Below are 12969 nucleotides of genomic sequence, written 5' to 3' on the forward strand. Positions count from 1 at the left end.
ATCTAGCCTCCATCTTGGCCTCACCATCCTTCCTCAGGTCCAGTCCTAAGGACACTGAACTTTCAGCAGAAGAAAGGATAGCCATATACAGCCTCAAAACAATTCCTGACCTAATCATCCAGCCTATCTGCAAACAAAGCTTCAACCACTGTCATTATGAATCACAGTGACTACCTGGCAGAAGGCCTCTACCAATTATCTGACTACTCCACCTATAAACTGCCATCCCATGAGCCCAACATAACCTCCAATCCCTTCTTAAGGCCTTAGGTCCTTCCCAGAATCTCTCCCATGAATCCATTTTCATCATCGGCACTGTGACACCATGTACAGCCACCTTCCATATACTCACCAAAATCCACAAGCTCAGTAATACCCCAGTCTAACTGGTTACTGTGCCCCTGCTGAATGAATTTTGGTCATCACTGATCAACATCTCCAACCAATTGTCCAAAATCTAGCCTCCCAGATCAAAGACACCAACCACTTCCTTCAGAGACATCCTAAAAAATAATCCCTAGTCTCATTCCTTCACAACCTCCTCCTCTCCCGTCCACTTTACCTGCTACTCCCCAGCTCAGTGTACCACATTCCTGGATGTCTACCACCTCCTCTTTGATGGCTCCATCCACACCTCTGTTCACATTAAATCCACCAATCCACAATTCCTGCATTTCAGCATTTTCATCCCTCTCACTCCAAAAAGCCCCTGCCTTACAATCTGGTCATGAGAGGATGATATATCTGCAGTGACAAAAACTCCACTGACCAGTACACTGAAGGTCTCATCAAGGCCTTGACCAACAGACACTATTCCGCCATACCTAATCTACAAACAGATTCACCATGCCATTTCCCCACATGCCCCCAATCCTCCTATCAGCCCCAAGAACCAGCTATGAAGCAGTGCCTCAACCATCACCCAATACCACGCCAGAATGGAAAAGCTGAACCACATCCTTCATCAGTGCCTTGATTATCTATCATTATGCCCTGAAATGAGGAACGTCCTACCTAAGATCTTTCCCACCACTCCTAAAGAGGTGTTCCATCCCTCACCCACTCTCCACATCATCCTAGTTCTTCCCCACGCCACTCCCAAGCCTAACCTCTTACCAAAGGGATCATATCCCCATGGAAGACTAAGGTAAAAGAGCTGCCCAATACACCCACCCAGCACTTCCTATTCCAGTCCTGTCACAGGCATCTCCTATCCCATCAGAGGCCGGACCATTTGTGAAAGCTGCCATGTTATGTACCAACTCTGCTGCAATCATTGCACGCCTTTTATATTGGTACGGCTACCAACCAGTGACTACCAAGATGAACAGCTACCGCCAAACTGTGGTCAAAAGCAAAGTAGCACAATATTCAGCTGAACATAATGTGTTCAACTTCAATGGCCTCTTCACAGCCTGGGCCCTCTGGACGCTCCCCTACACCACCAACTTTTCTGAATTGCAGAGATAGGAGTTATGCTTACAACACATTCTCTGCTAGCAAAAATAACCCTGCCTTAACCTACAATAACCTGCTGTCCCCACAGTCTCCACCCAACTGTTATCTCTTCCCTTTTTATATGTCCCCTCAGCCTCACAGTGTGTTGTTCTCTGCCAAAGCTCCCACCTGTGTTTTTTTTACGTTCCCTGCTCCTCTCCATTTCCCTTCCCCATCCCTGTCCCACAGCCTCCTGACACTGCGCCTGGAAGCACTGTCCTGTTGCTGTCTAGTGCCTGCACACTTTGTCAGGTAGTGCTCCTCTCCCCCAAGCTGTATCCTGATAAGCCCCCTCCTCCGCCCCACTCCAGAGTGTGGCTTTCATTCAACATTACAGTTGCATTCCAGTCCAAATTGCTGGTAAAGAGTGGTCATGCACATGCACGTGTGTGTGTGTGTGTGTGTGTGTGTGTGTGTGTGTGTGAGAGAGAGAGAGAGAGAGAGAGAGAGAGAGAGAGAGAAGTGTGTACTGGCTTGTATGTGTGTGTGTGTGTGTGTGTGTGTGTGTGTGTGTGTGTTTTCTTTTCTGAAGAAGGCTTTGGCAGAAAGTTAAGACATTTAACAGTCTCATCACTTCATTGTGCCTGTCTACAGTTCAAACTTTCATCTTTACAGTGAGTAGCAATCTACCATTTTTTTAATTAAAATTTCAGGTGCAGAATGGATGGAGTTGCCCACCAATTAAACATGAATTAATTTTGTGAGCCCAAAACTCACTGTTTTCTGTGCTACAGTCATGTTCAGTAAATATTATTGGCCGTTCATTTTTCTACTGCTCTATGAACACAACCACATCTTCAAATTATTAGGATAATTTCTGACAAATAATATTAAGATCATAAGACATCACTGAACGCAACTGCGCTAGATATGTTAAAATACTGATTTATCTATTTTAAGAGCAGCAAACATTAAGGGGTACAAAAGATGTTGAATTTAATTTTTTAGACAATCGGAAATATGTATTGTGCAAGGTGGCAGCGAGTCAAGGAATGTTTTAGGCAAGTAATTAAAAAAAATTTGAAGGTCCCAGTAAAATCTTCACAAGTTTTCTCCCTATGTGACAAGTTGCCTGCCTTCCAGAACACAGGCAGTTCTGTCCAGTTAAAGATGCTGACAAGAGGTGCCCTCAGCCCTCTGATGAAGTCTGCTAGCAAATTCACACCATCGGCTTAGCCAACAGTGTTCATGAGAGCCAGTTAACATGTGTGGACCCTTGGAGGGATCTGCAGAGCAGAATACAGTTGCTTCTGTCTCTTGTGATTGAGACCTGAGTAGAACAGACCTTTTACTTCAGAGGCAAAGCATCTGAGTCTGCATCCCATGACCAGCCACCAACAGAACGTAACATAAAATACCTCCCTCCCAATGTAGACTTGATTTAGTTTGTTTTCTTGGACTGGCCTACACCCAGTAACTTGATACCCTGTGCCCACCCTATGTATCATGTACCCTGCAATATATTCTGTTTAACTGACTTAATTTTTTTCTGTTGTTTAACGTCAGCCCAGGACACCACCTTGACGAGCCCTGATCACTTCACCTCCTGTACAATGCCGTGCCTCTAACTGCAATTTTACATTGGTGTCAGAAGTGGGATGGGTCCCCATCATTCACTCCATAGGGCAGCAGTTTACTTTTGGTTCATATTCGATGTTGTGTGGCCAGTCAGTAATCGCCATTGTTATTCTGTTGTGAGACAAGTCTAGGTACTGCAGTGCATCAGCCAGATGCTGTCTTCACACATTCCAGTGCCAGGGGCAAAGCCTATTGCACTGCCTCAATGGCTGTCACAGCATGGCAAATGTGTGTTGAAGAATTAGAGTTGAGCAAACCAGTTAATATAATCTGCCTCTCTGAACATCATGTGACCTTACATGATTCAAGTTAGCTTCTTCTTTCTGTAGAGAAAATATGGAGAAAGGAGGAGATGTCACATTTGTCAGAAACTGTTTTGATTTCAAGAATAATGATATTAATAAATTTTGCTCAGAGCAGCACTTAGAAGCTTATGCAACAGAAGCAGTATTTCATGATAAGTCCTTTATAATAATAGGTATACACAGATAAACTTAAGGGAATTTTAACCTTTTCATAAAAAATCTGGAAGCTCTGCTGCCCCATCTCTTAGTGAAAAACAAGGAAATAGTGGTTGCTGGTGATGTTAATGTGGATTTATTGAAAAGCTCTGTCAGTAAACAATTATTGCAATCAGTAACACTATCATTCAATTTAGTTCCTACTGTGAACTTTGCAACTAGGATACCTAAATGCACTGAGACTGCTACTGATAACATCTTTGTAAACAAATCTAGGGAAAAAAGTCATATTATACAAAACCAATAGTAAATGGGCTATCTGATGCAGCATCTTGTGATAAATGTTGAAACTTGTCAGGATAAAAAAATCTATTAAATCTGAGTACAAGAGGGTAATGAATAAGCCAAAAATTGAGATATTCAGGAAATTACTCAAAGACATGAACTGGATAGATGTTTACAGCATTTCCGACTCAAACGGTAAATACAAAGCATTCATTAATAAAGTTACCTCTATTTTTGAAAACTGTTTTCCCCTCAAGGTAAATCAAATCACACGGAAGTCAAAAAATGAACTGTGGATTACACAAGGTATACAGATATCATGTGGAACAAAAAGGAGACTGTATCTCCTATCTAGGAACAGCTCTGATGTTAGAATTTTATTGTATTACAAACAATACAGCAAAGTATTGAAGCAAGTAATCCACAAATTGAAGCAGCTTTATTATGAGTAAAAGAAAATTACATCAGGCAACAAAATAAAAACTGTATAGGATATCTTGAAGACAGAAGACAGGTGGGGCCAAAAGCGAAGGGGAACAGATAACCATAAAAATAAATGAGACTTTGGTAACAAATGCATGTAGTGTTGCAAACCTCTTAAACAAGTACTTCATTTCTGCTACTGACAGCTTGGGGTTATCAGGTTTGGTGAAAAGTGCAATGGAGTATCTGAGACCACTCTTTAAAAATAACTCGATCCTCCCAGAGAAGTATCATCCATTGTACAAAATCCTTAAAATCTAAGTATTATAGTGGGTATGATAACATATCAATGAAGTTAATCAAAAAGTGCTCATGCGAGTTCAGTTCTATCTTAAGTTATTTGTGTAATCAACCTCAGTGGAACATTTCCAGACTGGCTAAAATATGCTTCAATTAAGCCTCTTTACAAGAAGGTGGTTAAAGAGATACAATCGAACTATCGACCAATATCACTTTTGCCAGCTTTCTCAAAAATATTTGAAAAGGTTGTGTTCAAGCATCTCCTTAAGCATCTGACTGCAAATATATATTGTCCAAGTCACAATTTGGATTTCTTAAGGATTCTGGTATAGAGAAAGCTATTTACACTTACAGTGTGAATGTACTTAATTCATTAGATAATAAATTGCAGGCTACTGGCATTTTCTGTGACCTGTCTAAAGCCTTTGACTGTATGAACCACAGCATTCTTTCAAGTAAATTACAATATTACAATGTTACTGGCAATGCTGCAAAATGGTTTGAGTCTTATCCATCTAACAGGAAACAAAGGGTGTCGTTGCGAAATACCTATGCAGAAAGCAGTCAGTCTTCATCTGACTGGGAATTAATTACATGTGGTGTTCCTCAAGGTTCCCTCTTGGGTTCTAACATTCTGATGACTGAAAGTGAGAGTGTGGATCTGGATTATATCGTCTTATTCCCCCAACCAACTCCCACTTCTTTACGAGGTGACTTACTCGGAATTTGCAACCACTCTTCTTTACTGAACAGCCAGCTGCTGGAAACCCTCTCGACTTCTTCTCCATCTAATAACGCTAGGTACAGGAATTTTTAGACTCTTTCTACTTATGTAAGAAGTAGACGTACAAACTTTACTTTTCGTCAACTAATAATGTATTTGACCACCAAACACAATGAAAATTTCACTTTCCACATGAATATGTAACTTTCTGCATGTCTCTCATACAGTCGTATGTTAGAAACAAATTGAGTTACAGTTAAAAGAAAGTTGGCTTAGATACCATGATCTTTTTTAACGTGAATCGGAAAATGAGCCTTGCCTCTAACAAGGTTGCATCAAGAGTCTACAAGAGTACTTCTTCCACCGTTCTTGTTTTAATAACAATAGTCAATGACACAATAAGTACAGAGTTGCATATAAACTCCATGGTTTTTCCTTACACACTCACTAAAACATCTATGGATTGCCCAACAGGTACTTGTCGGTGCCGTCCAACCGCCGTGTGTACTTTCTTCCCGTGACTGATTTGAAAACCTGCACACACAAACATGTGATGTGAAGTAGGTAGGATTCTACCATCCCACACTTATACCCAGAATATCATGTGTTCAAGACGGTAGAAGGCTGAGCGGTTCTAGAATTTACACAGAAATTTTCGAATCACTACAGGGTCCATTGCTTTTTCTTGTGTACATTAATGACCTCTCATCTGTTACATTGCCAGATGCTAAGTTCGGTTTATTTGTGGAAGATACAAACTTTTCAATAAGTAGCAAGTCAAGTACAGAAATATATCTAAAAACAAAGATGATGAGACTTACCAAACGAAAGCGCTGGCATGTTGATAAACACACAAACAAACACAAACATACACACAAAATTCAACCTTTCGCAACCAACGGTTGCTTCATCAGGAAAGAGGGAAGGAGAGGGAAAGACGAAGGGTGAGGGTTTTAAGGGAGAGGGTAAGGAGTCATTCCTATCCCGGGAGCGGAAAGACTTACCTTAGAGGGAAAAAGGCACAGGTATACACTCGCGCGCGCGCACACGCACACACACACACACACACACACACACACACACACACACACACATATATATCCATCCGCACATACACAGACACAAGCAGACATTTGTAAAGGCAAAGAGTTTGGGCAGAGATGTCAGTCGAGGCGGAAGTACAGAGGCAAAGATGTTGTTGAATGACAGGTGAGGTATGAGCGGTGGCAACTTGAAATTAGCGGAGGTTGAGGCCTGGTGGGTAACGAGAAGAGAGGATATACTGAAGGGCAAGTTCCCATCTCTGGAGTTCTGACAGGCTGGTGTTAGTGGGAAGTATCCAGATAACCGGGATGGTATAACATTATGCCAAGATGTGCCGGCCGTGCACCAAGGCATGTTTAGCCTCAGGGTGATCCTCATTACCAATAAACACTGTCTGCCTGTGTCCATTCATGCGAATGGACAGTTTGTTGCTGGTCATTCCCACATAGAAAGCTTCACAGTGTAGGCAGGTCAGTTGGTAAATCACGAGGGTGCTTTCACACGTGGCTCTGCCTTTGATCGTGTACACCTTCCGGGTGACAGGACTGGAGTAGTTGGTGGTGGGAGGGTGCATGGGACAGGTTTTACACTGGGGGCAGTTACAAGGATAGGAGCCAGAGGGTAGGGAAGGTGGTTTGGGGATTTCATAGGGATGAACCAAGAGGCTACGAAGGTTAGGTTGACGGCGGAAAGACACTCTTGGTGGAGTGGGGAGGATTTCATGAAGGATGGATCTCATTTCAGGGCAGGGTTTGAGGAAGTCGTATCCCTGCTGGAGAGCCACATTCATTCAGAGTCTGATCCAGTCTCGGAAAGTGTCCTGTCACAAGTGTGGCTCTTTTGTGGTTCTTCTGTGGGAGGTTCTGAGTTTCAGGGGATGAGGAAGTGGCTCTGGATATTTGCTTTTGTACCAGGTCAGGATGGTAGTTGCGGGATGCGAAAGCTGTTTTCAGGTGGTTGGTGTAATGGGTCAGGGATTCCGGACTGGAGCAGATTCGTTTTCCATGAAGACCTAGGCTGTAGGGAAGGGACCGTTTGATGTAGAATGGGTGGCAGCTGTCATAATGGAGGTACTGTTGCTTGTTGGTGGGTTTGATGTGGACGGACGTGTGAAGCTGGCCATTGGACAGATGGAGGTCAACATCAAGGAAAGTGGCATGGGATTTGGAGTAGGACCAGGTGAATCTGATGGAACCAAAGGAGTCGAGGTTGGAGGGGAAATTCTGGAGCTCTTCTTCGCTGTGAATCCAGATCATGAAGATGTAATCAATAAATCTGTACCAAACTTTGGGTTGGCAGGCCTGGGTAACCAAGAAGGCTTCCTCTAAGCGACCCATAAATAGGTTGGCGTACGAGGGGGCCATCCTGGTACCCATGGCTGTTCCCTTTAATTGTTAGTATGTCTGGCCTTCGAAAGTGAAGAAGTTGTGAGTCAGGATGAAGCTGGCTAAGGTAATGAGGAAAGAGGTTTTAGGTAGGGTGGCAGGTGATCAGCGTGAAAGGAAGTGCTCCATCGCAGTGAGGCCCTGGACGTGCGGAATATTTTTATATAAGGAAGTGGCATCAATGGTTATAAGGATGGTTTCCGGGGGTAACAGATTGGGTAACGATTCCAGGCATTCGAGAAAGTGGGTGTCTTTGATGAAGGATGGGAATTGGAATGACTCCTTACCCTCTCCCTTAAAACCCACACCCTTTCGCCTTTCCCTCTCCTTCCCTATTTCCTGATAAAGCAACCATTGGTTGCGAAAGCTTGTTGATGTACATAGGCAGAGATACGTTCTGTGGGGGCTTGGTAACCAGCTACAATGGGGTGGCCGGGATGATTGGGTTTGTAAATTTTAGGAAGAAGGTAGAAGGGAGGGGTGCGGGGTGTCGGTGGGGTCAGGAGGTTGATGAGTCAGGTGAAAGGTTTTGTAGGGTGCTTAAGGTTCTGAGGATTCCTTGAAGCTCCGCCTGTACATCAGGAATGGGATTACCTTGGCAAACTTATATGTAGTGTTGTCTGAAAGCTGACGCAGTCCCTCAGCCACATACTCTCGATGATCAAGTACCACGGTCGTGGAACCCTTGTCCGCCGGAAGAATGATGATGGATCGGTCAGCCTTCAGATCACAGATATCCTGGGCTTCAGCAATGGTGATGTTGGGAGTAGGATTAAGGTTTTTTAAGAAGGATTGAGAGGCAAGGCTGGAAGTCAGAAATTCCTGGAAGGTTTGGAGAGGGTGATTTTGAGGAAGAGGAGGTGGGTCCCACTGTGACAGAGGACGGAACTGTTCCAGGCAGGGTTCAATTTGGATAGTGTCTTGGGGAGTTGGATCATTAGGAGTAGGATTAGGATCATTTTTCTTCATGGCAAAGTGATATTTCCAGCAGAGAGTATGAGTGTAGGACAGTTGGAGTGTTGGACAGCTGACACCAACCTATCAGAGCTCTGGAGGTGGGAACTTGCCCTTTAATATATTCTCGCTTCCCGTTACCCACCAGGCCTCAACCTCCACTAATTTCAAGTTGCCGCCGCTCGTAAATCACCTGTCATTCAACAACATCTTTGCCTCTGTACTTCCGCCTTGACTGACATCTCCGCCCAAATTCTTTGCCTTTACAAATGTCTGCTTGTGTCTGTGTATGTGCGGATGGATATGTGTGTGTGTGTGTGTGTGTGTGTGTGTGTGTGTGTGTGTGTGTGTGTGTGCGCGCGAGAGAGAGTGTATACCTGTCCTTTTTCCCTCCCTAAGGTAAGTCTTTCCGCTCCCGGGATTGGAATGACTCCTTACCCTCCCCCTTAAAACCCACACCCTTTCGCCTTTCCCTCTCCTTCCCTATTTCCTGATAAAGCAACCATTGGTTGCGAAAGCTTGAATTTTGTGTGTATGTTTGTGTGTCTATCAACATGCCAGCGCCTTCGTTTGGTAAGTCACATCATCTTTGTTTTTAGATATATTTTTCCCATATGGAATTTTTCCCCCGTGGCATGTTTCCGTCTATTATATTCAAGTCAAGTACAGATTTAGAAATAGCTGCTACTCAAATTTTCACTGACATTAATAAGTGGTTTAAAGCTCATTCACTGTCATTAAACTTTGAGAATACCCACTATATGTAGTACAGAACCTGTGAGAGAATTCTTCCGGCATGTGTACAAAATATGAAGGCATGCAGATCGAAGAGGTTGACAGTGTTAAATTTCTGGGATTACTACTCGATAATAAATTCAGTTGGGAAGGGCATACCACAGAATTGCTTAAGCGCCTAAACGAGTCTGTATTTGCCATGAGAATGATGTCAGATGTTGGAGATATAAATATAAAAAACTTGCATACTTTGCTTATTTTCATTCTGTTATGTCATATGGGATCATATTCTGGGGCAATCATCAAACCGAACAAAAGTTTTTAGGGTGCAAAAGCGTGTGCTAAGAATCATTTGTGATGTAAATTGAAGATCATCATGTAGAAACCTGTTCAAGGAACTTAGTAATCTAACCACTGCTTCTTAGTATATTTATTTGTTAATGAAATTTGTTGCAAGTAATACATCTCTACTTCCAACCAATAGCTCAATACATAATATCAATACTAATTACATAACTACTAGCACCACAAAAATGTTAGATAAATACCTTAATATCATTAATTCTGGAAGAGGAAATTAACACTTACTTCAACATATCTATATCCGAATCCCGTTCCAGCTACTGCCGGGTCTGGGTGCTGACGAGTCCTCTCCATTTGGCTCGGTCCTCCCACCACTTTTCTTCCTCCACTTGCTGCCAGGTCACACCTCTCCTTTCAACAGATATTCTCACTCCCATTTTCCACCGTGTTCTTGGGCGCCCTCTAGGTCGTTTCCCATCCATCTTTAGTTCTTCCATAATTTTGGGGAGTCTCTGCCCATGCATCCTCTTAACATGCCCATACCATCTTAATCTCTTTCTTTCAATTTCTTCTCTCATACTTTCTTGTTTGAGGTCCTTTCTAATCTCTACATTCCTTACTCTGTCCATTCTTGTTTTTCCCTTAACTGCTCTGAGAAATTTCATTTCCCCTGCTTGCAGTCTGCTCCAGTCCCTTTCTTTCATTGTCCATGTTTCTCCACCATAGGTGACAATAGGGAAGTAATAATTCTTATACATCAGGAGTTTTGCTCTTTCTGAAACTTCATTATTCCAAATCAGATGTTTTATTGTTTGGTAGAAATTGCCTCCCTTCTGTAACCTCCTATTAATTTCGTTAGTTATTCTTCCATCACTAGATATTTCACTCCCTGAATAAGTGAAACTTTCTACCACTTTGAGGGGTTCTCCATTCAAGGTAATATTTCCATTGATACCTTTCTCTCTTCCAAATACCATTACTTCACTCTTATCTTTATTTATTCTTAATCCATACCTTTTCATTATTTCCTTCCATGCATCAAGCTGTAACTGTACATCTACCTCTTTATCACCCCATATTACCATATCATCTGCAAAAATCATATTTTTGTCTTTTTCTTTTACTATATCTTTAACTGCCCTATTCATTCCCTCCATCACAACATTAAAAAGCGCAGGAGATAGAATACTTCCTTGCTTAAGTCCTTGTCTTATTTCGAAGTATTCAGTGTTCCCCAATGGTGTTCTAATTCTACAATTGTGGCCTCTGTACATTGTCTTTATAACATTAATGTATCCATCTTCTATATCTATCTTCTTCAGTTCTTCCCAGAGTCTTTCCCTGTCAACTGAGTCATATGCCTTTTCTATGTCTATAAAAACCATTATCACCCTTTTGTTATACTCCCAACTTTTTTCCATCAGTTGACGGATAGAAAATATCAGGTCGATTGTGCTCCTTCCTTTCCTAAACCCATGCTGTTCTTCACTCAGCTCCTTTTCTATCTTTTCACTTATTCGATTTAGTAAAATTCTTTCAAAAATCTTGGCTGTATGACTCATGAGGGTTATTCCTCTGTAGTTTTTACAAAGTCTTTTATTGCCTTTCTTGAAGATGGGAACAATGTCTCCTGTTCTCCAGTCGCCAGGTATTTTACTATTTCTCCACACGCTTGATAGTACTCTATACAGCCACTGCATTCCCACTGGACCTGCTGCTCTTATCATGTCCACTGATACTTCATCAGGTCCTGGGGCTTTCCCCCCATTCATCTTCTTCACAGCTTTTTCCATTTCTTCCTGTGTAATTTGTCCTAATTCTGCTTCCCAACTTCTCTCAATTTCTCCATTATTTGTTGTTTCCTCATGTACCTGGTCCTCAGCGTTTAACAGCTTCTTAAAATGTTCTTTCCAGAGATCTTTTATATTCCCTGGATCTTCAATAATGGTACCGTCCTCTGTTTCCATCTTTACTGGTACTTCAGAAGCCTTCCTTTTATTTTTCATCATTTTATAGAACATTTTCTTATTGCTCTTCACATCTTCTTCAAGTTTTTTTTGTAAACTCTTCCCATGCCTTTTTCTTTGCTGTTTCCACTATTTCTTTGCACTTCTTCTTTTCCTCTATATATCTTTTATGATCTTCGTCATTTTTAGTTTTCCACCATTTTCTCCATGCTCCATTTTTTCTTCTAACTGCTTGGATTGTGGTATCATCCCACCAACTTGTCTGTCTTATTTTTTCCTTTCCAGATGTTCTGCCACATACTTTTTGTGCTGCTTCGACTAAAGTGTCTTTGAATAAGCTCCATTCTTTTTCTACATCGCAGAAAACTTCTTTTGGAAATTTTTGTGTTATTAATTCTCTGTACTTACTTCAACATAAATGATATAAATTGCTTCTACAAATGAAACAACATATAGTGATGATATAATTTATGATACTGGGGATCAATACAACTTCCTTAACATAACTGATGTAAAATAAATCAACTCATGTGAATTACAGGTGACTTTATGCTCTTATGATTAATATATGGTGTAGTTTCCACATGAATTCTTACCTAGAGGATAAATTCGAAGCTGAAATGGTAACATAATTCTTTTTGACATGAACGTATGAGATTTGTCACCATCTTTTGGGAACAATGGTAACCAAACTCTCATGCCATGTGAACCACAAAACAACCACAGAGCTTCTGTTAGGTGAGGTTTTTCTCTTCGAGATTTCCTAGGTACCCAGACATTTTCAACACAGGACGCCAAAACTGTTGGAGGCTGAAACTAGGGGAAAAAATTAAATCTTAATAATATCATTAACTCTTAACATTAAGCAAAAAACTCACTAGGTCTAATATAAATTAGTAGGTTCCATCCACAAACTGGCATTCTTCATGAATAAATCCTAAGAATATTTTGTTAAATAACTGTTCATCACAAGACAACAATTAACACTACTACTTGGAAAAGGGGTCAGGGCAAAAAAATTAAGTGAATAACTAGTTACACTGTGTTCACAAATGTGATAATTATGGCAATAATAAATTTGAAAAATGCATTCTTTTGCTCGAGTTTCAATGTTAGTAATAAATTAACAATTGCACAAAGTTAAATTTTTTTATCAATTAACGGTATCTTACCAAACATTCTAACTGCCCAAAGATTTATACCTGGATATCTGGATCAAATTAACAAACTGACTGATAGTCAGGCACAGAATAATGTGGAGTACTGAGTTCACCTTGTGGGATCATAACGACTATCACTTTGCTGCTCACTTT

The 12969-nt window shown here is 41.4% G+C and overlaps 1 protein-coding gene across 1 annotated transcript in view; it reads right to left on the minus strand.

Moving 5' to 3' along the window:
- The window catches only part of LOC126190927 (guanine nucleotide exchange factor subunit Rich), a 294040-nt gene that overhangs the window by 142316 nt on the left and 138755 nt on the right, over positions 1 to 12969 (minus strand). The window contains exon 12 of the mRNA XM_049931563.1: positions 12253 to 12472. Within this exon, the coding sequence (XP_049787520.1) occupies positions 12253 to 12472 (220 nt within the window). The remainder of the gene's footprint in view (positions 1 to 12252; positions 12473 to 12969) is intronic.

This window comes from Schistocerca cancellata, chromosome 6 (genome assembly GCF_023864275.1).
Source record: "Schistocerca cancellata isolate TAMUIC-IGC-003103 chromosome 6, iqSchCanc2.1, whole genome shotgun sequence".
Classification (NCBI taxonomy): domain Eukaryota; kingdom Metazoa; phylum Arthropoda; class Insecta; order Orthoptera; family Acrididae; genus Schistocerca; species Schistocerca cancellata.